This window comes from Mesoplodon mirus (genome assembly GCF_964341445.2).
Source record: "Mesoplodon mirus genome assembly, chromosome: 1".
In the NCBI taxonomy this organism is placed as follows: domain Eukaryota; kingdom Metazoa; phylum Chordata; class Mammalia; order Artiodactyla; family Ziphiidae; genus Mesoplodon; species Mesoplodon mirus.
Genome location: NC_138976.1, coordinates 210,353,676 through 210,379,551, shown reverse-complemented (window position 1 = coordinate 210,379,551; position 25,876 = coordinate 210,353,676). Strand labels below are relative to the sequence as shown.

Genomic DNA, 25,876 nt, shown 5'->3' with positions numbered 1-25,876 from the left:
TTATTTGTGGACTTTTTGATGGCGGTCATTCTGACAGGTATGAGGTTGTACCTCATTGTAGTTTTGATTTGCATCTCTCTAATAATTAGCGATGTTGAGCATCTTTTCATGTGCCTGTTGGCCATCTGCATATCTTCTTTGCAGAAATGTCTACTTAGGCCTTTTGCTCATTTTTTTTGATTGGGTTTTTTTTCATATTGAGCTGTATTTAAGTCCTTAAACCATTTCGAATTTATTTTTGTGCATGGTGTGAATGAGTGTTCTAATTTCATTGATTTACATGTGGCTGCCCAGCTTTTCCGACACCACTTGCTGAACTGTCTTTTCTCCGTTGTATATTTTTGCCTCCTTTGTCGAAGATTAATTGACTGTAGGTGTGTGGGTTTATTTCTGGGCTGTCTCTTCTGTTCCACTGATCCGTATGTCTGATTTTGTGCCAATACCCTGCTGTTTTGATTACTGTAGCTTTGTAATATTGTCTGAAGTCTGGGAGGGTTATGCCTCCAGCTTTGTTCCTTTTCCTCAGGATTGCTTTGGCAACTCTAAGCCTTTTATAATTCCATATAAATTTTAGAGTTATTTGTTTTAGTTCTGAAAAAATGTCATGGGTAATCTGATAGGGATTGCAGTAAATCAGTAGATGCTTTGGGTAGTATGGACATTTTAACAATATTAATTCTTCGAATCCAAGAGCATGGGATATCTTTCCATTTCATTGAATCATCTTCAATCTCCTTTATCAATGTTTTATAGTTCTCAGGATATAAGTCTTTCACCTCCTTAGTCAGGTTTATTCCCAGGTTACATGGTGATCTTTCCTGCAGTTTTGGTTGTATGAGATCTTCTGCCAGCATTCAGTAGGTATTCAGTGAGAATTATTCCAAATATTGATGTATTTTTGATATATTTGTGGGAAGAGGTAAGCTCCACGTCCTTCTACTCTGCCATCTTGATCTCTCTCAGGTTCTTGATTTTGAGTTAATTTTGGTATATGGCATAAGGTAAGGGTTCAACACCATTCTTTTCCATGTGCATACAGTTTTCCCGACAACAACTGATGAAAAGATTATCTTTTCCCCACTGAATAGTCTTGGCACCCTTGTCAAAAATCACTGACCACATTTGCAAGGTTTTTTCCTCCTGGGATCTCTTTTCTGTTCCATTCATTTATATGTTTTTGTTTATGCCAGTACCACACTGCTTTGATTACTGTATCTTTGTAGTAAGTTTTGAAATCAGGAAGCGAGTCCTCAAACTTTGTTATTCTTTTCAAGATTATTTTGGCTATTTGGGGGTCCTTTGAGATTCCATGTGAATTTTAGGGTGAGTTTTTCTATTTCTGAAAAAAACATAATTGGGATTTTGACAGGGATCGCATTGAATCTGTAGATCCTGTTGGGTTGTACTGACATCTTAACAATTCTTCCAATCCATGAACACAAGATGTCTTTCCATTTATTTACATCTTTAATTTCTTCCAGCAATATTTTGTAGTTTTCAAAGATGTAACTATTGGTGGAAACTGAGTAAAAGGTAAATGAGATCTTTTTGTACTATTTCTTACAATTGTACACTAGTATACAATTATTTCAATACTTTAATTAAAAATGTATATATAATCAAAGAAAAAACAGCCACAAGGCAGGCCTAAGTGAGGGTCATTTAGCAGAGGTCATGGCCAACACAGGGAAGACAACTAACAGTGTATGGTATGTGACCTGGTAGGGCGTGGGCTCCGTGTGGAAAAAGGAGCTAAGATGGATGATGGCTGGGCAGGGCTGAAAAGGAGGGCTGAATAAATAAGGAAACATATTGGGGATAATAAGAGCCAGGTTTCTCATTCTTAGAGAAGGGAATTATAAACAAAAAATGGGAAAAGCTAGAATGATGGTAAAGTGTTGGATTAGAACAGAAAGTACCAATATGAAGTCATGGCTTTCAATATGTATAGACAGAAACAAAAATAAATATATATGTATAAGTAGATATATATATAAAAACATATATTTTTTAGCTTTGTCCCCTAGGGAGCTTGGGAACTGTAACATTTCAGTGGTAGTTAGCACAACCAGTAGTGAGTACATCTTGGTTTCTAAATACCTTTCCCCACTAAAAGGGCTCCTTGGAGGAAACGTTGATTTCAGGGCTAGGATAGGGAAAGTGCAACATGAGACTGGAAGATCTTGCTGTGCTAGAAAGCAAGGAATGCTGGAGTGGTGGGGACCTGTCAAAATGATACAGCTAAGGGCCAAAGATTAAAGTATCATACCTGAGCATCAAACAAATGATGGTAAAAGATGATATTCCACTGAACAAAAGAGGAATCTACAACGAAATAAATAACTGAGTAAATAAATGGGAAGGGAAAGTTCTTCCTCACAGTAGAATGCCAACTAAGAAATGCCTATGGAATGATGGAATTAGAAAACCTCCATTTAGTTATCTATCATAGTAATAAAAGCTGAAACTACTGGGTAAAAGCTGGACGAGGACCAGGATATATATATAAGGTCTCAAAGCATCTCTCCATAAAATATTAACTATGAAGGGAGAAAGAATAATGTATAATGGGTAAATCTTGGCAGATACCACTTTACTGACATGATCAAACTTAACATTTCCAGTTTCATGGCAAAATGATATCTTGTGTCACTTGACAGGATGTATAACAAGTGTAGAGTCACCTCTGTGATGTTTCTGCCAAAAATGCATAACCTCAATCTTATGAAGAAACAGTAGATAAACCCACATTGAGAAACATACTGCAAAATAACTGCGCTGTAATGTTCACAAAGGTCAAGAAAGGACTAACTGTGATCATTGAAAGAAACTGAAAAAACATGACAAGTATCCTTTTGTTATTAAAAGATATTATTGACACAGTTGATAAAACTTGAATGGGGGTCTCCAGTTGAAAATACATAGAACTTTTTTTGTGCTTTTCTGTAAGTTAGGAAATTATTTCAAAAATAAAGGAACTAATATTACAAAAAGAGGGACAGTCAGACAACATGGGAATCCTGATGGAAGAATATAGCACAGTCAATGAAATATTGTGCCAATAAAAAAACCTGACTAGACTCTACAATCGTCTATGAATCCAATTTATAGGAAATACTATGAGGGTATAATCAGCAAATACGGATTGTGACAAAATCTACAAGGTAAAATTTCTGGTTTCTTCAGTAAATAAAGTGTAAGGAAAAAGAGACAGGGGGAAACCCAAATTTAAAAGAGATGTAAGATACATATCAACCATGTATGATATATGAAACTATATATATTGTTGGATCACAATTCAAACAAAGATACATCCATCTATGAGACAACTAGAAATCTGAGCAATATTTAGATACATAAGCAATTATTGTTAATTTTTTTAAGTTATTGCAATGATGATATATGATTAACAAATGAAATGAAGTAATATGGAAGTAGAGAAAATGAGTGGAGGAAGTGAGTGAGCTGAAATTGTTAAAGTTGGGTGATGGTACCTATATAGGGGATGGTACTTCCATGGCAGGGGGGTGGTACCCACATGGGAATCTTTACTGTATTTTGTATACTTCTGTGAATGTTTGAAATTTCCCGAAATAAGTTTTTCCCCCTCAAAAGTAGTAGAACCAAGATTTAAATTGAGGTCTAATTCCAAAACTAATTCTTCCTGAGTTTTGTATTTTCCTTAGTATTTTATTTATATATCCCCTGATTAAAATTTCCCATGACCCATTAGTCAACGTTTAAAAAATATACTAACCCCATCCCAATGTTAACCTAATAAAGTATAACTGACTAAATGAAGATGCACTTTAAGAAAGTTAAATATGAAGTAAGATTTTTATTTTTCCAGATTTTTTTCCTAATTAAAAATTAGCTACACTTATACAATGAGGAAAATTTTATTAAAAAAATGTTTTTGGAAAGGTGAAAATCAGCTTACCTAGTGGATTACAATAGGGGCTACAACCTTCCTGGGGGCATTTGAAAATGTATATGGGTTTTTTGGTTGTCATTGTAATCTAGGGACATTACTAGATGAGGGGGGCAGGGATACTCAATGTCCTCAATGCTCAGGGCTCTCCTGTACAGTGAACAGTTGCTCTGCCTCAAAAGCCAACAGAATCCCAGGTGAGAAACACCAACTAAGAGGTAACATTCCAACAGAAGAAAGGATAGAGAAAAAGGTTCATCTGATTCTTATATTCGTTAGGCTGGAAAGTACTTAGGGGAAAAAAACCCCCATTATTCTACAAGAGAAGCAGCAAATAGACACCATTATTGCATTTGTTTTAGACAGCACTGCTTTCTAAAACCAGGTAAATGAAAATGTATTGTAAGTCTGGCACATAGAAGCTGTCCACAGATGGTAATTATCAGAAGTATTAGTCCCTCTAGAGTCCCTCTGAGTCAGACACAGCATAGACAGATAAAGGAGAATCCACAAGGATCTGGAATTTAGCTCACAAGTAACACTGGTTTTCCTGATGAAAGAGAGCACCCCCTGGTGGAGTGGTTAGTTTCCAATAAGAGGCATAAACAACTCTGTGAACCAATTATTCCCAGCAAGCATTTAACTCCAATACCTTTAGACCTTTACTCCTTTACTTTTCCTTATATTATCTAATCCATACTTAGAGGGAAAAAAACCCTATAGAGGAGCACTAAAGTGAACCTGGGCAAAACCCAGAGTAGGCAATAAGAAAATCATGCAAAGGGTACTGCCAAGAAAAGTTATTCAACATGTCTCTTGGCTAAGTGCTGCTGGTAGCAGCAAAACTAGTGGTGCCAAATAACGTGGCAGGAAATCAGGGTGTACTTCTAGCTTAGAACTTTCAACAGTAAGAAAGGGTGAGTGTGGCAGTAAGAGTCCAAGTCACAGCACCCTTCCTTTCCTGGGACACCTTGTAAAAATCAGAACTGTAGGACCATGACAGAGGAGAGAAAAAAAAAGAGGAGGAGGACTAGTGTGCTTCTGAATGTGCTTTATAAGTGACACTTGCGAATAACAAAAGAAGAAAAAAATGAACGGTCGAATTGCAAGTAGGCATTTGATGAGAGGAACAACCGGATAATTTAAGTCTAAGAGGATAATGAAGGAGACAAACATTGTTTTCAATATTCCTTCTTAAAAGGCTAAGGAGAGAGTGGCCAAGATGGTGGAGTAGAAAGACTCTGAGGCCACCTCCTCTCATGAACACACCAACATCACAACTATATGCAGAAAAACCATGGCTGAAAAAGACTGGAAACTTCCAGAAAAGATCTCCTACAACTAAGGACCAAGAAGGAAACAAGAGATGGGTAGGACGGGTGGACTCAACGATATAATCAAATCCCATACTCTCCACAAACTACAGAATAATTACATTGCAGAGTGAGTGAGAATTCTGAGTCCCACATCAGGCTCCCTAGCCCTGGAAGGCGAGCCGCCAGAGCATTTGGTTTTGAACTCCAGTGAGGCTTAATTTCAGGAGCCCCATAGAACTGGGGAAACAGAGACTTTACTCCTAAAGGACACACACAAAATCACACACACCAGGACCCAGGGCAAAAGCAGTAATTTGACAGGAGTCTGGGCTGACCTACCTGCTTGTCATGGCAAGTCTCCCGGAGAGGTGGGGGCAGCTGTGGCTCACTCTGGGGACAAAAACACTGGTGGCAGCTACATTTGGGAACATTCTGCTGGATGAATACTGCTCCTGCCAGCTGCCATCTTGGCTAACTAGCGCTAACACCTGGCCTCGCCCAACAGCCTGTATGCACTAGAGCTGGGCTGCCTCCAGCCAAACAACTAACTAGGCAGTGACACAGCCCCACGCATCAGTACACAGGCTGCCCAAAGACTTCCTGAGACCACAGTCACCTCTAAGACACGCCCCTAGACAGGGCCCACCAGAGGGCCAGGACCCAGCTCCACCCACCAGTGGGCAGGCACCAGGCCTTCTCCCCAGGAAGCCTGCACTAGCCTCTAGAACAGCCTCACCCACCAGAGGGGGCAGACAACAGACGGAAGAAAATGACAATCTTGCAGCCTGCGATTCAGGCCGCCCACAGCAGGCCAAACCCTACCCTGGGACCAGCTGGGTCCTGGCCCTGTCCACTAGCAGGCCAACGCAACCTTCGGGACACCCCAGACCCCATACTCAACTGTGTCAGGAACCACTCCTCACCCCTGCCACCAGCTATCTGAAACGAGCTCTGGGATCCCTGCACCATGCAGCCAGACTCCAACAACAGTAGGCCAGCACTAACCCCAGGACCTGGCTTCACCAACCAGTGGGTGGGCAACAGCCCTGGAGTCTTCAGAACCCTGACCCTGTCCACCAGTGAGCCAGCACTAGCCCTGGGGTTCCCTAGGATTCTGTAGCCAGCCGCCTTGTGACCAGGCCCCACTAAACAGCAGCCAGCAGCATCTGCACAATGCAGGGCCTAGCAACCAAATGGGCTAGGGGTCAACCAAGCTTAAATGACCATCCACATAGCCCCCATAACAGAAGGACCCACACATTCCCTTTAGGGGGAAGCTCTAGAGCATATAGCTTGGATGATGAGAGAGGAGTGCACTGCTGTAACACATAAGACATCTCCTACAGAAGGCCACTTCTCCAAGGTTAAGAAATGTAACTAACCTACCACATACATAAAAAAATAAATAACGGGCCTCCCTGGTGGCGCAGTGGTTGAGAGTCCGCCTGCCGATGCAGGGGATACGGGTTCGTGCCCCGGTCTGGGAGGATCCCATATGCCGCGGAGCGGCTGGGCCCGTGAGCCATGGCCGCTGGGCCTGCGCGTCCGGAGCCTGTGCTCCGCAACGGGGGAGGCCACAACAGTGAGAGGCCCGCATACCGCAAAAAAAAAAAAAAAAAAAAAAAAAAATAACAACTTAGACAAAGTGAAGTGGCAAAGGAACATATTCCAGAAGAAGGAATAAGATAAAACCCCAGAAAAAAACTAAGTAAAGTGGAGATAGGCAATCTACCCAAGAAAGAGTTCAGAGTAACAATCCTAAAGATGATGAAAGAACTCAGGAGAAGAATGGATGCACACAGCGAGAAGTTAGAAGTTTTTAAACAAAGTCTTAAAAAATATAAAGAACGACCAGAGATGAAGAATACAATAATTGAAATGAAAAATACACCAGAAGGACTCAATAGCAGACTAAAAGATAAAGAGAAATGGATCAGCGAGCTAGAAGACAGAGTGGTGGAAATCACTGATTCTGAACACTAAAAAAGAAAAGAAATGAGGACAGTTTAAGAGACCTCTGGGATAATATCAAGTGCACTCATTTTGGCATTATAGAGGTCCGTGAAGTAGAAGAGAAGGAGAAAAGGCCTGAGAAGATATCTGTAGAAACAACAGCTGAAAACTTCCCTAACCTGGGAAAGGAAACAGTCACCCAAGTCCAGGAAGCATAGAGTCACATGTAGGATTAACCCAAAGAGAAACACATCAAGACACATGGTAATCAAAATGACAAAAGTTAAAGAGAGAATATTAAAAGAAGCAAGGAAAAAGCAAAAAATTACATACAAGAGAACTCTCATAAGGCAATCAGCTGGTTTTTTAGCAGAAATTCTACAGGCCAAAAGGGAGTGACAACTTGTTGATGTGGTGTATCACACTGATTGATTTGTGGATATTGAAAAATCCTTGCATCCCTGGGATAAATCCCACTTGATCATGGTGTATTATCCTTTTAATGTACTGTTGGATTCGGATTGCTAGTATTTTGTTGAGGACTTTTGTGTCTATGTTGATCAGTGATATTGGCCTGTAATTTTCTTTTTTCTTTGTGGTATCTTTGTCTAGTTTTGGTGTCAGGGTGATGGTGGCCTCACAGAAAGAATTTGGGAGTCTTCCTTCCTCTGCAATTTTTTGGAACAGTTTCAGAAGGACAGGTGTTAGCTCTTTTCTAAATGTTTGATAGAATTCACCTGTGAAGCCATCTGGTCCTGGACTTTTACTGGTTGGGAGTTTTTTTCGATTTCAGTGCCATGATTGATCTGTTCATATTTTCTATTTCTTCCTGGTTCAGTCTTGGGAGATTGTACCTTTCTAAGAATTTGGCTATTTCTTCCAGATTGTCCATTTTATTGGCATATAGTTGCTTATACTAGTCTCTTATCATCCTTTGTATTTCTGTGGTGTCAGTTGTAACTTCTCCTTTTTCACTTCTACTTTTATTGATTTGAGTCCTCTCCCTTTATTTCTTGATGATTCTGACTAAAGGTTTATCAATTTTGTTTATCTTTTCAAAAAACAAGCTTTTAGTTTCACTGTTCTTTGTTACTGTTTTCTTCATCTCTATTTCGTTTATTTCTGCTCTGATCTTTATGATTTCTTTCCTTCTACTAACTTTGGGATTTGTTTGTTCTTCTTTCCCTAGTTGCTTTAGGTGTAAGGTTAGGTTGTTTACTTGAGATTTTTCTTGTTTTCTGAGGTAAGACTCTATTGCTTTAAACTTCCCTCTTAAAACTTCTTTTGCTGCATCCCATAGGTTTTGGATTGTTGTGCTTTTGTGTTCATTTGTCAGTATTTTTTGATTTCCTCTTTGATTTCTTCAGTGATCCATTGGTTGTTTAGTGGCATGTTGTTTAGCTTCCACATGTTTGTGTTTTTTACAGGTTTATTTCATGTAGCTTATTTCTAATCTATAGCATTGTAGATGGAAAAGATGTTTGATATGATTTTATTTTTCTTAAAAATTGAAGAATAAAAACTATATGATCATCTCAATAGATGCAGAAAAAGCTTTTGACAACATTCAACACCCATTTATGATAAAAACTCTCCAGAAAGTGGGCACAGAGGGAACATACCTCAACATAAGAAAGGCCATATACAACAAACCTACAGTTAACATCTTACTCAGAGGTGAAAAGCTGAAAGCATTTCATCTAAGATCAGGAACAAGACAAGGATGTCCGTCCACTCTTGCCACTTTTATTCAACATAGATTTGGAAGTCCTAGCTGTGGCAATCTGAGAAGAAAAAGAAATAAAAGGAATCTAAATTGGAAAAGAAGACATTAAACTGTCACTTTTGCAGATTACATGTTACTATACATAGAAAATCCTAAAGATGCTACCAGAAAACTACTATAGCTGATTAATGAATTTGGTAAAGTTGCAGGATACAAAATTAATACACAGAAACCTGTTGCATTTCTATATACTAGCAATGAAAAATCAGAAAGAGAAATTCAAGAAACAATCCCCTCCCCAAAAAAGAAACAATCCCATTTACCATCTCATCAAAAAGAACAAAATACCTAGGAATAAACTTACCTAAGGAGACAAAAAACCTGTACTCCAAAAACTATGAAATGCTGATCAAAGAAATCGAAGATGACACAGGTGGAAAGATATACCATGTTCTTGGATTGGAAGAATGAGTATTGTCAAAATGACTACATTACCCAAGGAAATCTACAGATTCAATGCAATCCCTATCAAATTACCAATGGCATTTTCCACTGAACTAGAACAAAAAAATCTTAAAATTTGTATGGAGACACAGAAGACAATGAATAGCCAAAGCAATCTAGAGAAAGAAAAACAGAGCTGGAGGGATCAGGCTTCCTGACTTCAGACTACTACAAAGCGATAGTCATCAAAACAGTATGGTACTGGCACAAAAATAGAAATATAGATCACTGGAACAGGATAGAAAGCCCAGACGTAAACCCACACACCTATGGTCAATTAATCTATGAAAAAGGAGGCAAGACTATACAGTGGAAGAAAGACTGTCTCTTCAAAAAGTGGTGCTGGGAAAACTAGACAGCTACGTGGAAAAAAATGGAATTAGAACATTCTTTCATATCATACACAAAAATAGGCTCAAAATGGATTAAAGACCTAAATGTGAGACCAGACACTATAAAACTCTTAGTGGAAAACATTGGCAGAACACTCTTGGACACAAATTGCAGTATTATCTTTTTAGATCTGTCTCCCAGAGTAATGAAAATAAAAATAAAAATAAACAAAGGAGACCTAATGAAAGTCAAAAGCTTTTGCACAGCAAAGGAAACCATAAACAAAACGAAAAGACAACCCACAGAATGGCAGAAAATATTTGCAAGTTATGTGACTGATGAGGGATTAGTCTCCAAAATTTACAAACAGCTCCTGTGGCTTAATATCATCAAAATGAACACCCCAGAAGACCTAAATACACATTTCTCCAAAGAAGACATGCAGATGGCCAAGAGGCACATGAAAAGATGTTCAACATTGCTAATTATTAGAGAAATGCAAATCAAAAATACACTGAGATATCACCTCACACAAGTCAGAATGGCTATTATCAAAAAATCCAAAAACAATAAATGCTGGAGAGGGTGTGGAGAGAAGGGAACCCTCCTACACTGTTGGTGGGAATGTAAATTGGTACAGTCACTATGGAGAACAGTATGAAAGTTCCTTTAAAAACTAAAAATAGAGCTATCATATGATCCTGCAATCCCATTCCTGGGCATATATCCAGAGAAAAACGTGGTCCAAAAGGATACATGCACCCCAGTGTTCATTGCAGCACTGTTTACAATAGCCAAGACATGGCAGCAACCTAAATGTCCACCAACAGAGGAATGGATAAAGAAGATGTGGTACAATGGAATATTACTCAGCCATTAAAAATAATGAAATAATGCCATATGCAGCAACAAGGATGGACCTAGAGATACTGAGTGAAGTAAACCAGAGAAAGTGAAATATTGTATGATACCACTTATATGCAGAATCTAAAAAAAATGATACAAATGAACTTATTTTCAAAACAGAAATAGACTCACAGACTTAAAGAACAAACTTATGGTTACCAGGGGAATGGTGGGGCAAAGGGATAGTTAGGCAGTTTGCGACTGACATGTACACACTGCTGTATTTAAAATGGATAACCAACAAGGACCTACTGTGTAGCACAGGAATGCTGCTCAATATTCTGTAATAACCTAAATGGGAAAAGAATTTGAAAAAGAATAGATACATGTGTATGTATAAATGAATCACTTTGCTGTACACCTGAAACTAACAGAACATTGTTAAACAACTATACTCCAATATAAAATAAAAAGTAAAAAAAAAACTAAGATAAAAAACAAAAGTGAGGGGCTTCCCTGGTAGCACAGTGGTTGAGAGTCCACCTGCCGATGCAAGGGACATGGGTTCGTGCCCCGGTCCGGGAAGATCCCACATGCCACTGAGTGGCTAGGCCCATGAGCCATGGCCACTGAGCCTGCGCGTCCGGAGCCTGTGCTCCGCAACGGGAGAGGTCACAACAGTGAGAGGCCCGCGTACTGCAAAAAAAAAAAAAAAAAAAAAAAGGAGTGGCAAGATATATTTAATGGGATGAAAGGGAAAAACCTACAACCAAGAATACTCTACCCAGTAAAGCTCTTGGTTCCGATTTGATGGAGAAATCAAAAGCTTTACAGACAAGCAAAAGCTAAAAGGAGTTCAGCACCACCAAACCAGCTTCACTACAAATGTTAAAGGAACTTCTCCAGGCAAAAAAGAAAAATCCACAACCAGAAACAAGAAAATTACAAAATGAAAAAGCTCATAGGTAAAGGCAATCATACAGTAAAGGTAGGAAATAATCCACACACAAAGCTAGTAGAGGGGTTAAAAGACAAAAGTAGTAAAATCATCTATATCCACAATAAGCAGTTAATTGATACACTAAATGATTAGATGTAAAATATGACCTCAAAAACAGTAATTGTACAATATTGTAAATCAACCATACTTCAATAAAAAAGGAAAAACCAGTAATCGTGAGAAGAGTACAAATGCAGGGTTTTTAAAATGCATTTGAAATTAAGAGATCAAAAACTTAAAACAATCATGTATATATATAGACTGCTATACAAAAACCTCAGGGTAACCACAAAGCAAAAATCTATAATAAGTATACACTCAAAAGAGAAAAAGGAATACAACATAACACTAAAGGCATTCATCAAATCACAAGAGAAGAAAACAAAGGAAGAAAGGGAATAAAAGACCCATAAAAGCAAATCCAAAATAATCAACAAAATGGCAATAAGAACATACACATTGACATTTACCTTAAATGTAAACTGACTAAATGCTCCAACCAAAAGACACAGAGTGGATGAATGGATACAAAAGCAAGACCTATGTATATGGTGCCTACAAGAACCTTGCTTCAGATCTAGAGACACATACAGACTGAAAGTCAGGGGATAGAAGAAGGTATTCCAGAAAAACGGAAATCAAAAGAAAGCCAGAGTAGCAATACTTATATCAGACAAAATAGACTTTATTTTTTTTAAAAATTGTTTTATTATTCTTATTTATTGATTGATTTATGTTTCTTGGCCGAGCCATGCGGCATGTGGGATCTTAGTTCCCCAACAGGGATCGAACCCACACCCCCTGCACTGGAAGAACAGAGTCTTAACCACTGGACTACCAGGGAAGTCCAGACAAAATAGACTTTAAAATAAAGACTGTTACAACAGACAACGAAGAACGCTACACAATGATCAAGGAATCAATCCAAGAAGAAGATATACAGATTGTAAATATATATGCACCCAGTATAGGAGGCACCTAAATACATAAAGCAAATATGAACAGACATAAAGGAAGAAACTTACAGTACCACAGTAGCAGTATGGGACTTTAAAACCTCACTTGCATCAATGGAGTGATTATACATACAGAAAATTAATAAGGAAACACTGTCTTTAAATGACACATTAGACCAGATGGATTGTATTGATATATATATATATATATATATATATATATATATATATATAAAGCATTCCATCTGAAAGCAGAATACACATTCTTTGTAAATGCACATGGAATATTTCTCCAGGACAGATCACATGCTAGACCACAAAACAAGCCTCAGTAAATTTAGGAAAATTGAAATCATATCAACATCTTTTTAAAAATTTATTTATTTATTTATTCATTCATTCATTCATTCCTGGCTGCACTGGGTCCTTGTTGCTGCACGTGGGCTCCATCTAGTTGCAGCGAGAGGGGGCCACCCCTGGCTGCGGTGCACGGGCTTCCCACTGTGGTAGCCTCTCGCACCATGGAGCACAGGCTCCAGGCGCACAGGCCTCAGCAGTTGCAGCACATGGGGTCAGCAGCTGTGGCTCAAGGGCTGCAGAGCACAGGCTTAGCAGCTGTAGCACACGGGCCCAGCAGCTCTGCGGCACGTGAGATCCTCCCAGACCAGGGCTCGAACCCGCATCCTGCACACTGGCAGGCAGACTCCCAACCACTGTACCACCAGGGAAGCCCTCAAGAATCTTTTTTGACCACAATACTATGAGACTCGAAATCAACCAGAAAAAAACTGCAAAAAACACAAACACATGGAGGTTAAACAATATGCTACTAAACAAGAAATGGATCACAGAAGAAGTCAAAGAGGAAATTAAAAGAAAACCTAGAGACAAATGAAAACAAAACACAACAATCCAAAACCTATGGGATGCAGCAAAAAGTTCTAAGAGGGAAGTTTACACTAATACAAGCTTACCTCTGGAAATAAGAAAATCTCAAATAAACAACCTAACCTTATACCTCAAAGAACTAGAGAAAGAAGAATAAACAAAACCTGATGTTAGTAGAAGGAAAGAAATCATAAAGATCAGAGCAGAAATAAACAAAATAGAGATGACAAAAACAATAGCAAAGATCAGTGAAACTAAAAGCTGGTTCTTTAAAAAGATATACAAAATTGATAAACCTTTAGCCAGACTCATCAAGGAAAAGAGGGACAGGACTCAAACCAAAAAAAGTAGAAATGAAAAAGGAGAAGTTATAACTGACACCACAGAAATATAAAGGATCATAAGAGACTACTACAAGCAACTCTATGCCAATAAAATGGACAACCTGGAAGAAATGGACTAATTCTTAGAAAGGTACAAACTCCCAAGTCTGAACCAGGAAGAAATAAAAACTATGAACAGCCCAATTACCAGTAATGAAACTGAATCAGTAATTAAAAAAAAAAAAACTCCCCAACAAGTAAAAGTCCAGGACCAGATGGCTTCACAGGTGAATTCTATCAAACATTTAGAGAAGAGTTAACACCTATCCTCCTCAAAGTATTCCAAAAATTTGCAGAGGAAGGAATACTTCCAACTCATTCTATGAGGCCAGGATCCCCTAATACCAAGATCAGACAAAGAAAATTATAGGCCAATATCACTGATGAACATAGATGCAAAAATCCTCAACAAAATACCAAAATCCAAACCAAATCCAACCATATATTAAAAGGATCATATACTATGATCAAATGGGATTTATTCCAGGAATGCAAGGATTTTTCAATATCTGCAAATCAATCACTATGATATACCACATTAGCAAACTGAAGAATAAAAATCATGTCATCTCAATAGATGCAGAAAAAGCTTTTGATAAAATCAAACATCCAGTTATGATAAAAACTCTCCAAAAAGTGAGAGTAGATGGAACACACCTCATCTTAATAAAGGCCATATACGACAAACCCACAGCTAACATCATACTCAATGGTGAAAAGCTGAAAGCATTTCCTCTAAGATTAGGAATAAGACAAGGATATCCACTCTCGCCACTTTAATTCAACATAGTTTTGGAAGTCCTAGCCACAGCAATCAGACAAGAAAAATAAATAAAAAGAATCTAAATTGGAAAGGAAGAAGTAAAACTGTTAATGTTTGCAGATGACATGATACTACACATAGAAAATCCTAAGGATGTCACCAGAAAACTACTAGAGCTGATTAATGAATTTGGTAAAGTTGAAGGACACAAACTTGATAGACAGAAATCTGTTCATTTCCATACACTAACAATGAACTATCAGAAGGAGAAATAAGGAAACAATCCCATTTACCATTGCATCAAAAAGAATAACATACCTAGGAATAAATCTACCTAAGGAAACAAAAGACCTGTACTCAGAAAACTGTAAGACACTGATGAAAGAAACTGAAGATGACATAAACAGATGGAAAGATATACCATGTTCTTGGATTGGAAGAATCAATGTTGTTAAAATGACCATACTGACCAAGGCTATATACAGATTCAATGGAATCCCTATCAAAATACCAATGCCATTTTTCACAGAACTAGAATAAATAATTTAAAAAATTTGTATGGAAACAAAAAAGACCCCAAATAGCCAAAACAATCTTGAGAAAGAAGAACAGAGCTGGAGGAATCACGCTCCCTGACTTCAGACTATACTACAAAGCTACAGTGATCAAAACAGTATGGTAGTGGCACAAAAACACACATAGATCAATAGGGATAGAGAGCCTAGTATAAACTCAAGCACTTATGGTCATTTAATCTATGACAAAGGAGGCAAGAATATACAATGGGGAAAAGACAGTCTCTTCAATAAGTGGTGCTGGGAAAACTGGACAGCTACATGTAAAAGAATGAAATTAGAACATTCTGTAACATCATATACAAAAATAAACTCAAAATGAATTAAAGACCTAAATTTAAGGCCGGTACTATACAACTCCTAGAGGAAAACACAGGCAGAACACCCTTTGACATAAATTGTAGAAAGTTTTTTGGATCTGCCTCCTAAAGCAAAGGAAATAAAAGCAAAAATAAACAAATGAGACCTAATTAAATCTAAAAACTTTTGCACAGCAAAGGAAACCATCGACAAAATGAAAAGACAACCTACTGAATGGGAGAAGATAGTTGCAAATGATATGACCAATAAGCGATTAATATCCAACATATATTGATATAAACAGGTCATACACCTGATTAAAAAATGGGCAGAACTGAATAGACATTTTTCCAAAGAGGAAATATAGATGGCCAACAGGCACATGAAAAGATGCTCAACATAGCTAATCAACAGGGAATTGCAAATTAGAGCCACAATGAGATATCACCTCACACCTGTCAGAATGGCTATCATTAAAAAGAACACAAATAATAAATGTTGGCGAGGATGTGGAGAAAAGGGAACCTTTGTACATTGTTCGTGGGAATGTAAATTGGTGTGGCCACTGTGGAAAACAGTATAGAGTTTTCTCAAAAAGCTAAAAATAGAACTACCATATAGAACTTCCACTCTTGGGTATATATCCAAAAGAAAGAAAAACATTAACTCGAAAAGGTACATGCACCCCAATGTTCACAGCAGCGTTATTTACAATAGCCAAGATATGGATCAACCTAAGTGTCCATCAACAAATGAACAGATAAAGAAGATGTGGCATATATATACACAATGGAATTTATTCAGCCATAAAAAAGAACAAAATCTTGCCATTTGCAGTAACATGGATGGACTTGGAGGGCACTATGCTAAGTGAATAAGTCAGAGAAAGACAAGTACTGTACAATATCACTTTTATGTGGAATATAAAAAATACAACAAACTAGTGAATATAACATAAAAGACCCACAGATATTGAGAACAAACTAATGGTTATCAGTGGTGAGGGGAGCAATACAGGAGTAGGGGACTGGGAGGTACAAACTACTGGGTGTAAGATAAGCTCAAGAATATACTGTACAACACAGGGAATACAGTCAACATTTTGTAAGAACTGTAAATGCAAGGTAACCTTCAAAAATTGTATAAAAAATTAAGGAATAAAAAAGGCTAAGGTCATTACTCAGGATTTTGAAAAGGAATTTTAACAGGTGAAAATAGTAAGGCAGAAATAAACAAAAGGCTGTAAGTAGTACCTGCAACTTGAGATTCCAATATGAAGAATCAGCCTTTTCCTTCATGTGTATTCATATAACTTTATTAAACTCTAGTTTACACAAAGACAAAAAGCATATTAAAGAACTATTACCTTTCATGTTTGCAGCATACCCACTGTTATTCACCAAAGTAGAATATGGTTGTTCATTTTGAGGCAAGACTCCCGCAGCCATGGTAGTCTGTTGGGGGGGAAAAGATTACTTTTTGAAGGTTTGCCTATAGAATATTCATATGCTAATCACCTATAATGTGCTAGACTTCTACTGTCTAATACAGCAGTCATTAGCTAAGGGGTTATTGAGCACTTGAAATGTGGCTAGTACAGATTTGAGATATGTTGTAGATATAAAATACAAGATTTTGGAGACTTGTACATAAAAAGAATGTAAAATATCTAATTTTTTACATTTATTTGGCATTGAAATATTTTTGATATTTTGGGTTAAATACATTATTAAAATTATTTTTCTGATTCTTTTTATTGTTACTGGAGAATCTAAATTTGAATATGTGGCTCACATGATATTCTATTGGACAGTGCTGTGCTAGACAGTAAGGACATTACAGAGAAAAAAAAGACATACTCTTCCTATACATTTATAGACTGTTGGGAAGAGAAGATGTAGACACAAATAATGCTAATATGTGCTAAGTGTCACAAGGCAGTCTTGGACAAGCAAGAGGGCTGTCCAATTTGAGGGCAGGTGCAAGGCTTGAAGAAGGAATTTGTACTTGAACTGGGCTCAAGGAGTAACATTTATTGTGGACATGACAGTACACTAGGCAATTAAACAGAAGCCCTCATTCTTTACTAATTAAATGAGAGTTTACTGAGTTTATGACTTTACAGTTAACAGTCTTCATCTAGCTCATGCTAAGCTATATGGCTAAGCGATCACTGTGTTGCTATGGTTTCTCCACTGAGGAAAGTTAAGTAAATCTTTTTATGTGTCAAAAAGCAAAAACTGCCACCTTTCTGAAGCCCCTATTATGTGTTGGATTGTGAAATAAGGAAAACACATTGATCTTTGTTCCCTGGTTCCTGACAGAGCAACTAGACCGTCGTAAATTCCTAAGTGATAGGAGCCCTAGGAGCCTCTTTTGTTCCAATTCTAATGAGGCAACTTTAACTCTAGGTGGGCTACTGGATGGCTCCTGGATGGCGCTGGTCACCAGAAAGACCAAACCATGATTAAAAGCTTGGAATGTTCTAGAAGGGGAGAGTTGACTGTGACACAACAGAAAGTCACACACAATATTAAAGTTTTTTTCTAAATAATGATTTTAATATTTTTCTTTGAAAAAGCATGTTTATTGTTTGGGTATCAATGACTGGGGGGTCAAACTATAATTTTTATATCATTATGTATTTTTTTTAAATGCTCTAAAAATCTGTTGAAATTTTTTGCACCAATAAATTAACAGTGGTGATAATACAGCCTTAATATTTTTCCTTAGAGCATTTATTTTTGTAAAAAAAATCACTTCACAAATTTCAGGGGTCCTCCAAGAATTTCAAATTCACTAAAATTTTATTTCTAAAATCAAGTTTTATATGCTCAATAGGTATAAAATTTTTAATCTAAAGTCCTACTCAATGAAACTGTCTCCCTTCAAAAGAAATACAAGAATTAAAATCATAGAGGTGCTCTAACATGAAAGAAAAAATAAATTCCTGCAATATTTATATACAAATCTGCTATCATACTAATTAATACAAAATTTTATAATGGGCATAACATTTCAAATGAATGTTACATAAAGACAAGAAGTCAGTGGACTAACGGAACAAGTTGTTCCAGGAAACTCATTAGCAAAAACTTAATTTGAAAGAATATTCATTATGATTAGATTTACAGTGAACATTTTTACCACATGACTTTTCAAAAATTTGGACTTTTAAAACATGTTTTGACCAAAAAACAATTTACCACCATTTTAGAACCATGGAATTTTAGAGCAGTCAGAGTTCTAGCCCAGGTTGTTTTGTAGATGAGGAGTTATAAAGCATGTCCCAGGTGATCCAGCATGTGGTAACAAGGCAGAACCAGTCATCACTTTTTCTGTGAAGGCTTCCCTGATGCCACCCTAAGCTCTTCAGCTGTAATGTAATGAAATGCGACTACCGGACTGGCTCCCCTGCACACCACAGGGTCTCGAGAGGAGAAGCCATGATTTGCTCATCTCTGTCTCTAAAGAAGGGTAGAGTCTGGTGTAAGGAACACATTCACTGCACATCTGTTGAGCTGAAATGGGCATACCAGACTGAGTTTCATGGATCTATTCATGTCTTATTTATGTCTGTATCCCCAAGACCTAGAGCTCATTGAAAACGTGGCTTTTCATGTTGTGGTTAAGACTCCTCGCTTCCAATGCAGGGGGCGCGGGTTCGATCCCTGGTCGGGGAATTAAGATCCCACATGCTGTGCCACGCGGCCAAAATAACAAACAAAAACAAAAACAGAAAAACCCCATGGCTTTAAAGAGTGTTGAATTAATTTTACTCTTTTGGGTAGTAAAAAGTACAAATATAATTGTGGACTGTCTTTAAAAACTTTCTTTTTAACTAGTCCCTCAGAAACTCAAAGTTGTAAGGAACCTCAGAAGTCCTCTATTAGAATCCTAACCCACAAGAGCATTCTCTCCACAATGTCTCTGAACAGTAACACTGACATTATCACACAGCTCTGGTAGTTAGAAAGCTCTTTATAACGTGGCCACTCTGTAATTTCTGCCCATTGGTCAGAAATATTTCTGCCCTTTGAGACTACACAGAACAATAAATAAACCCTTTCTTCCTCATTTCAAAAGCTGGCCGGCGATCATGTTCCCCTTACTCCCAAATTACATCTTCCCAGACTAACCACCAGCAGTTCCTCCCCTCACCATTTTTCATACGTAATGGTTCTAGACCTCACAGACCTGGATGTCGTTTTCTGTTTACACTCTATAGTTATTCATATCCTAGTACTCAGAGCTGAGATGTATCCCTCAGGTGGGGTGTGATCATCAAAAATTAGAACAAAAACAATCAGCTCCTCTGTCTGTAGTGTATGTGGCTTACCACCATATTTCAGCAGTCTCAAGCAGTTTTCAGCAGTCTCAAGACACATCAGGATACAATGGTTAAAAAAAAAAAAGGCTAAAGAATGATCTATATAATACATTTTGAGGTTAAAAAATGGACATTCAGTACAGATAATTAAACATATATAAAAGTTTAAAGTGAAATGAATGGTACAGAAGGAGAAGTAAAGTCTCCATTCCTATCTCAGAGCCCAAGCTTTACTCCCCAGAGGTAAACAATGTAAACATAGGCTTTAGTTCTTCTGGGGGGTAGTGACTATATGTACACCTCTGGTTATTATTTTACCATCTTTAAAATGATTCACCAGATTATTGAATTCTTGGTATAAAAGATGAGGAAATTGGCTCATTTACTCTACCAACCTCCCACCATGCCAAACCTTTCCCCATTTAATACATCATTATATTTTTAATTCTTCTGATTATCTTTGTAATTTTAAATAACATCCTTTAACCATCTCTTCTATCAACTTTAAACAGTATCTTGACTCCTTACCTTGTAAAATAAGAAAAGTAGTTTATCTGTATTATTCCATTTCATCTTTCCCCTCCACTTCCAAGTTCTGCTAATTATATCATTTCTTTTTTTAAAAGATTTTTAATTTTTTAGCTTTAGCTACATCCGTAATTAAGTTTCCCATGCTTTGTCTCTAGGCTTATTCCAATATGTAAGACAAAATACAATATAATTATTGTGAGTGTATTAGATATTATATATATATATATCTGTATACACATATGTATAATCCATATATACTTACCTTAAAAATATTTGTTACCAAGTCTTATGCTTGGACTCATAAAAAGAAGTGCAATCTTGTATAACAAAACCTGTGCTGCTCAAAGTAAAACATTCCAAGCATCAGTGTCAAGTGGATTATCTTTTATTTCATTAGCTGCTTAAAACAAGGGCAGATTTTGTTCTGCTGTAAATTTAGACAATGTATTTCTTATATAGACTTCCCCCTGGTTTTTTTTTTTTTTTTTTTTTTTTTTTCTTTTTGCGGTATGCGGGCCTCTCACTGTTGTGGTCTCTCCCGTTGCGGAGCACAGGCTCCGGACGCGCAGGCCCAGCGGCCATGGCTCACGGGCCCAGCCGCTCCGCGGCATATGGGATCCTCCCAGACCGGGGCACGAACCCGTATCCCCTGCATCGGCAGGCGGACTCTCAACCACTGCGCCACCAGGGAGGCCCTCCCCCCCTGGTTTTTAATTGCCTTTTTCTTGCTGATAAACAAATATTTATTTCATATCCCTAAGATCTTTCAAATTCTTAATCATACTATCTACTTGCTTTTTAAAAATATTTTTTCCAAGCCCTTTGGGTTCCTAATTCTAATGTGGATGAAAAGCTTCCTAGGCCCACTAAACAGTTATCAACCTAGGATTTCTTTTAATTGCACCCCTGAGTTGAGGCCACTGTTCCTCAGATTCTGCTTTGGCTTTGCTCTATCCTCAAGTAATTTTTTCATGAAAGGTGAATGGACGACAAACTTTCTAAGTCCTCTCATTCTGAAAATATTTATTTTAACCTCATAGTCAGCTGATAATTTGGCTACTTACAGAATTCTAGGTTGAAAGCCATGCTATATGTCATGTCTACTGTGTTTTAACAAACAACATTGCTGATGAGAAGTCTGGGTGTCAATCAGTGTATTAGAAACAGGCCCTTTTCATTAACCTTGATTATTAGTTCCTTTCAATATGCAGATTGAGTCTCCTTCAGAAGCTAAAATTGTCTGTGTACCAAGTACCATGATCTATATTTTAAGTGCTTTACTTTACAAAATCCATGTCATTCTTACAGAATCACTCTATGCATTATATACTATTATTAGCTCCATTTTCTCAGGTGGGAAACCTTGCTTGAGATTACACATTTTCACTGGTAGAGCTGGGACATGAATACAGCCTGCACGCTTCTAATACCAATCCACTGTGCCCTATAGAAAGACCTGACCAATTTACCCAATTTATTAAAAGACAAGTCTTTTCTTTCGTCCTCATCAATGCCAGCCATTTTAAACCTTTTTAACAGAATCATCTCATTATTGTTTTACTTTGCATTTCTTAAGTGAGGAAAAGTAGTTTTTCAGAAACTTTTTTTAAAAAGTGAATTTCTTGTAAATAAACTGCCTGCTTCAGAATTTAGCCCTTTTCCTACTGGGACATCTGCCCCTTTCTTACAGACTTGCAAGATGTCTTTCTATATTAATATCGACTCTTTGTTTTGTTTTGTTTTTTGCAGTATGTGGGCCTCTCACTGTTGTGGCCTCTCCCGTTGCGGAGCACAGGCTCCGGACGCGCAGGCTCAATGGCCATGGCTCACGGGCCCAACCGCTCCACGGCATGTGGGATCCTCCCAGACCGGGGCATGAACCCGTGTCCCCTGCATCGGCAGGCGGACTCTCAACCACTGCGCCACCAGGGAAGCCCAATATCGACTCTTGATCATATATGCTACACATCTTTTTATTTTTTATTTATTTATTTTTGATGTGGACCATTTTTAAAGTCTTCATTGAATTTGTTACAATATAGCTTCTGCTTTATGTTTTGGTTTTTTGGCCCCAAGGCATATGGGATCTTAGCTCCCTGACCAGGGACGGAACCTGCACCCCCTGCATTGGAAGGCCAAGTCTTAACCACTGGACTGCCAGGGAAGTCCCTGCACATCTTTTTAAAAATAGCTTACCGTGTCTTAAATATGCTGTGTGTTTTGCCTAGCAGTCTAACTCTGTCTTGTAGTCCAGCCTGTAAGATTTTTCCTTTGACTTTTCTGGCTGCAGTGACACAATACAAAAAGCTTTCTCCAATATAAGATGTAAATCCCAATTTAATGTCTCCCATTTGGGGGTGATAAATGCTGTCCCTTTTTTGCAGGTTAACAGTACTATTGCTAAAACGTAAGTTAATCTACAAAATTAAAGATAGTCCATCTTTTTTTTTTTAAGATAGTCCATCTTTAAAGAATATCATATGTATCCTAATATGACTTTATAAAAGCCATCTTTAAAAATAGTAAAATAAAATATTCTCATTTGTAAATTATCTACAATTGTAAAGCTTAAATACTATATTTTAGCAAACAACACGACATGCTTTATATGAAAAAGTAATTCTTCTAACCTAGGAAAAACAGTGGAAGAATGGAAATTTTTCTTTAAAGGTGTTAGTAACCCAAGAGTTACTATACGTGCGTACAGTTAAATTACCAATTTTCAAAGATCTGAAATATATAATAAACATTAGTTTGAGAAACAGAATATTTCAAGACCATTCAAAATCTAAGAGTTAAGACAGAAAATCAGCTCTATTTGTACCTGTAGGGCCATCAAAAGCATCCAGTGCAGACTCCTTTTCATTCTTCTTGCAGTTGCTGATCACTTCCCGTCATCTAAACTCTAGTAGCCTCAGTTCCACTGCTTTATAAATTAAACAGCTTTCCTGTTTTCCTGAACAACCAGTCAAACTTTCATCCTGTTTTACTTAATCCTTCTTTCTCCTCAAGGAAATCCTCATTACTTATTCAATAGGTCTCAATTGCTGACTTTTTTTTCCTTTCTCATTAGACTAGTTATTTGAAATCAGTATGGCAGCTCCAGAACTGCCTTTATTTTAGGCAGTTTACTTTAGGCCCATTGCTTAAGGCCACATCTTTCTAAGGCTTCCACCTGCTTCTCTGAGTATTATGAGGCCTTTCTTCCGTGGCTGGTGGAAACACGAACTATTTCCAGCCCCCTGAGTGCCCTGAAAACTGTTCTGTCTACTCCTTCCTGTATCTTTCCCTAGTCTTGAGTAATTTGCACAGATCAGTACTCAGCCAAATACTTTAGGCCAGCGAAGACATGAGGGCCCTCTGCACGTTTCTGAAGGCTCTCTTCACACTGCTCCCTTCTCTCCAGTATGCTACGCTGCAAATTCTAGCCACCCTGGCTCTCTACACATCTCTGAGAAGGCTCTGTTTAGGTACCCCTACACTGCAGCCTACAGATTGCTTCCAGAGAGGCAGCTGGTACAACCTTAGGCTCATCACATTTCTCTTCTCTCAGATATCACAATTCCAAGCTGCCTGCTTTCCAATGTCCAAAACCCATTTTTTAAATATATTTTGCCTAGTTTTATAGTTATTTCAGGCAGGAGGGTGATTCTGGTCTCTGTTATTTCATCTTGGTTGGAAGCAGAAATCTCCGTTGGCCCTCTTCAAATACCTCAAATTCAGGGGAACTCTGCAAGAGTGCTCATTGTACACTGACTCTGCATAAAAACATTAATTTACTGTCCAATTATATACAGCTCAACTAGGTTAGTTAAACTATATGGTACAGTCAAAAGTTCTCTGTTTAAATCTTGACTCAGTTCATTGCCTTCTGTATGAACCATTTTGAGCTTCAATTTTATCTTCTGTAAAATGAGGATTATTATATCTACTTTCTTAAGATGCTGTGAAGATGAGAGGTTGTGTGTGTGTGTGTGTTTCTAGCACAATGTCTGGTATATAGGTATTCAATAAATGCTTGTTTATTTTCATTTGCAAACCAATATCTGTAATCCTTTTGTTTCTTTCCCTTCTATCTATACTCACTTCATTCTTCTGTGATTTTTTATAAGAATCTGTAAAGGATTCCCTTCATTATCTGTAAAACAGTCCTGCCAGTAGTTAGTAATGGTTGAGCTTTTCAAGAAGATTTATAAAAACATTATCTCCATTCACAACTGAATTTATTTCATGTGCCTGGTTGTAGATTCAGGAGAAAAAGGGTTTGAATAGTAATCCTATCATTTCACTGCACCATCATATATTACTTAACTTCATTTTCTGCTCCTTATGACAGATATTTTGCTCGCTCTATCCTAGAATTTGCTTTTATCCCAAGTCCCTCAAAATGACTCAACTGTTAGGTTAATCACACGCTCACTATTTAGTACTTAATACTTAAAAGTTAGAACAGTATGGACTACGACTCATACTGTTAAGAATCATCACAAAGTAAGAGTTCGAAACAAAGTATGTTCTACTTCATAAAAAAGTCATTTCACACCAGAGACTGGGTTCTGAGGTGGACTGAGGAGTTCTTAGGTCACTACTTTCCCTTCCATCTTCCAGATACACAGTGATCTGCCAAAATCTACATGTGTATTTTTGGGAGAGAATTTGTGGGGATTACATTAAGAAGTGCCTGGGAAGTTAGAAATGTGCTATAATCCTTCCTAGATTCTCAAAGCACTACCACTCCAACTTGCATCAGAATCACCTTGGGTGCTTGTGGAAAATGCAAATTCCTTGGCCCACCCTCAAAATGTCTGAGTTGGTAAGTTTGGTGTAACAATTTGTATTATCAACTTAACACGCCAGCTCATTCTGGTAAGAGGCCTTCTGCCCACACTTAAAGAAGTACAGTCAATATGATTAGATTCTACACAGCAACCATGACAGAAGAATTTGAGGCTGAAAAACTTAAGTTTGTAGGGGGAAAAACAGAGATGGAAGCCCAAGTCTATAAGTGAACCCATGAAACCTATATAAATATTTTTATGTTCATGAATAATAACTAAAACACATAAGCTTACTCGATGCCAGGCACTGTTCCAAATGCTTTATATATCCTAATTCATATAATATCCATGACAACACTATTAGGTGAATACTACCATTATTCCCATTTTAAAAAAATAGCTTTATTTGTTTATTTTTTGAACATCTTTATTGGAGTGTAATTGCTTTACAATGGTGTGTTAGTTTCTGCTTTGTAACAAAAAAATAGCTTTATTTTTTAGAGCAGTTTTAGGTCCATAGTAAAACTGAGTAGAAGGTATGGAGATTTCCCATAACCCCCCACCTTACCTCGCACATGCACAGCCTTTTTCCCATTATCAACAACCCCTACCACAGTGGTACATCTGTTACAATAGATGAACCTACATTGACACATCATAATCACGCAGAGTCCATAGTTTACCTTAGGGTTCACTCTTGGTATTGGACACTGTGGAATTGGACAAATGCATGGCATGTATCCACCATTATAGTATCATACAG

At 37.6% G+C, this 25,876-nt stretch overlaps 1 protein-coding gene across 4 annotated transcripts in view; it reads right to left on the bottom strand.

The window, feature by feature from the left end:
• The window catches only part of PTPDC1 (protein tyrosine phosphatase domain containing 1), a gene marked incomplete at its 5' end in the record, with an annotated part of 88,829 nt that overhangs the window by 33,347 nt on the left and 29,606 nt on the right, over positions 1-25,876 (bottom strand). For 3 of the 4 annotated variants that reach the window (XM_082612738.1, XM_082612737.1, XM_082612739.1), the window contains one exon: positions 16,841-16,928. The exons of the other annotated variant lie outside the window; for it this stretch is intronic. In XM_082612738.1, coding sequence (XP_082468864.1) covers positions 16,841-16,922 — 82 coding nt within the window. The remainder of the gene's footprint in view (positions 1-16,840; positions 16,929-25,876) is intronic. 4 annotated transcript variants of the gene reach the window in all.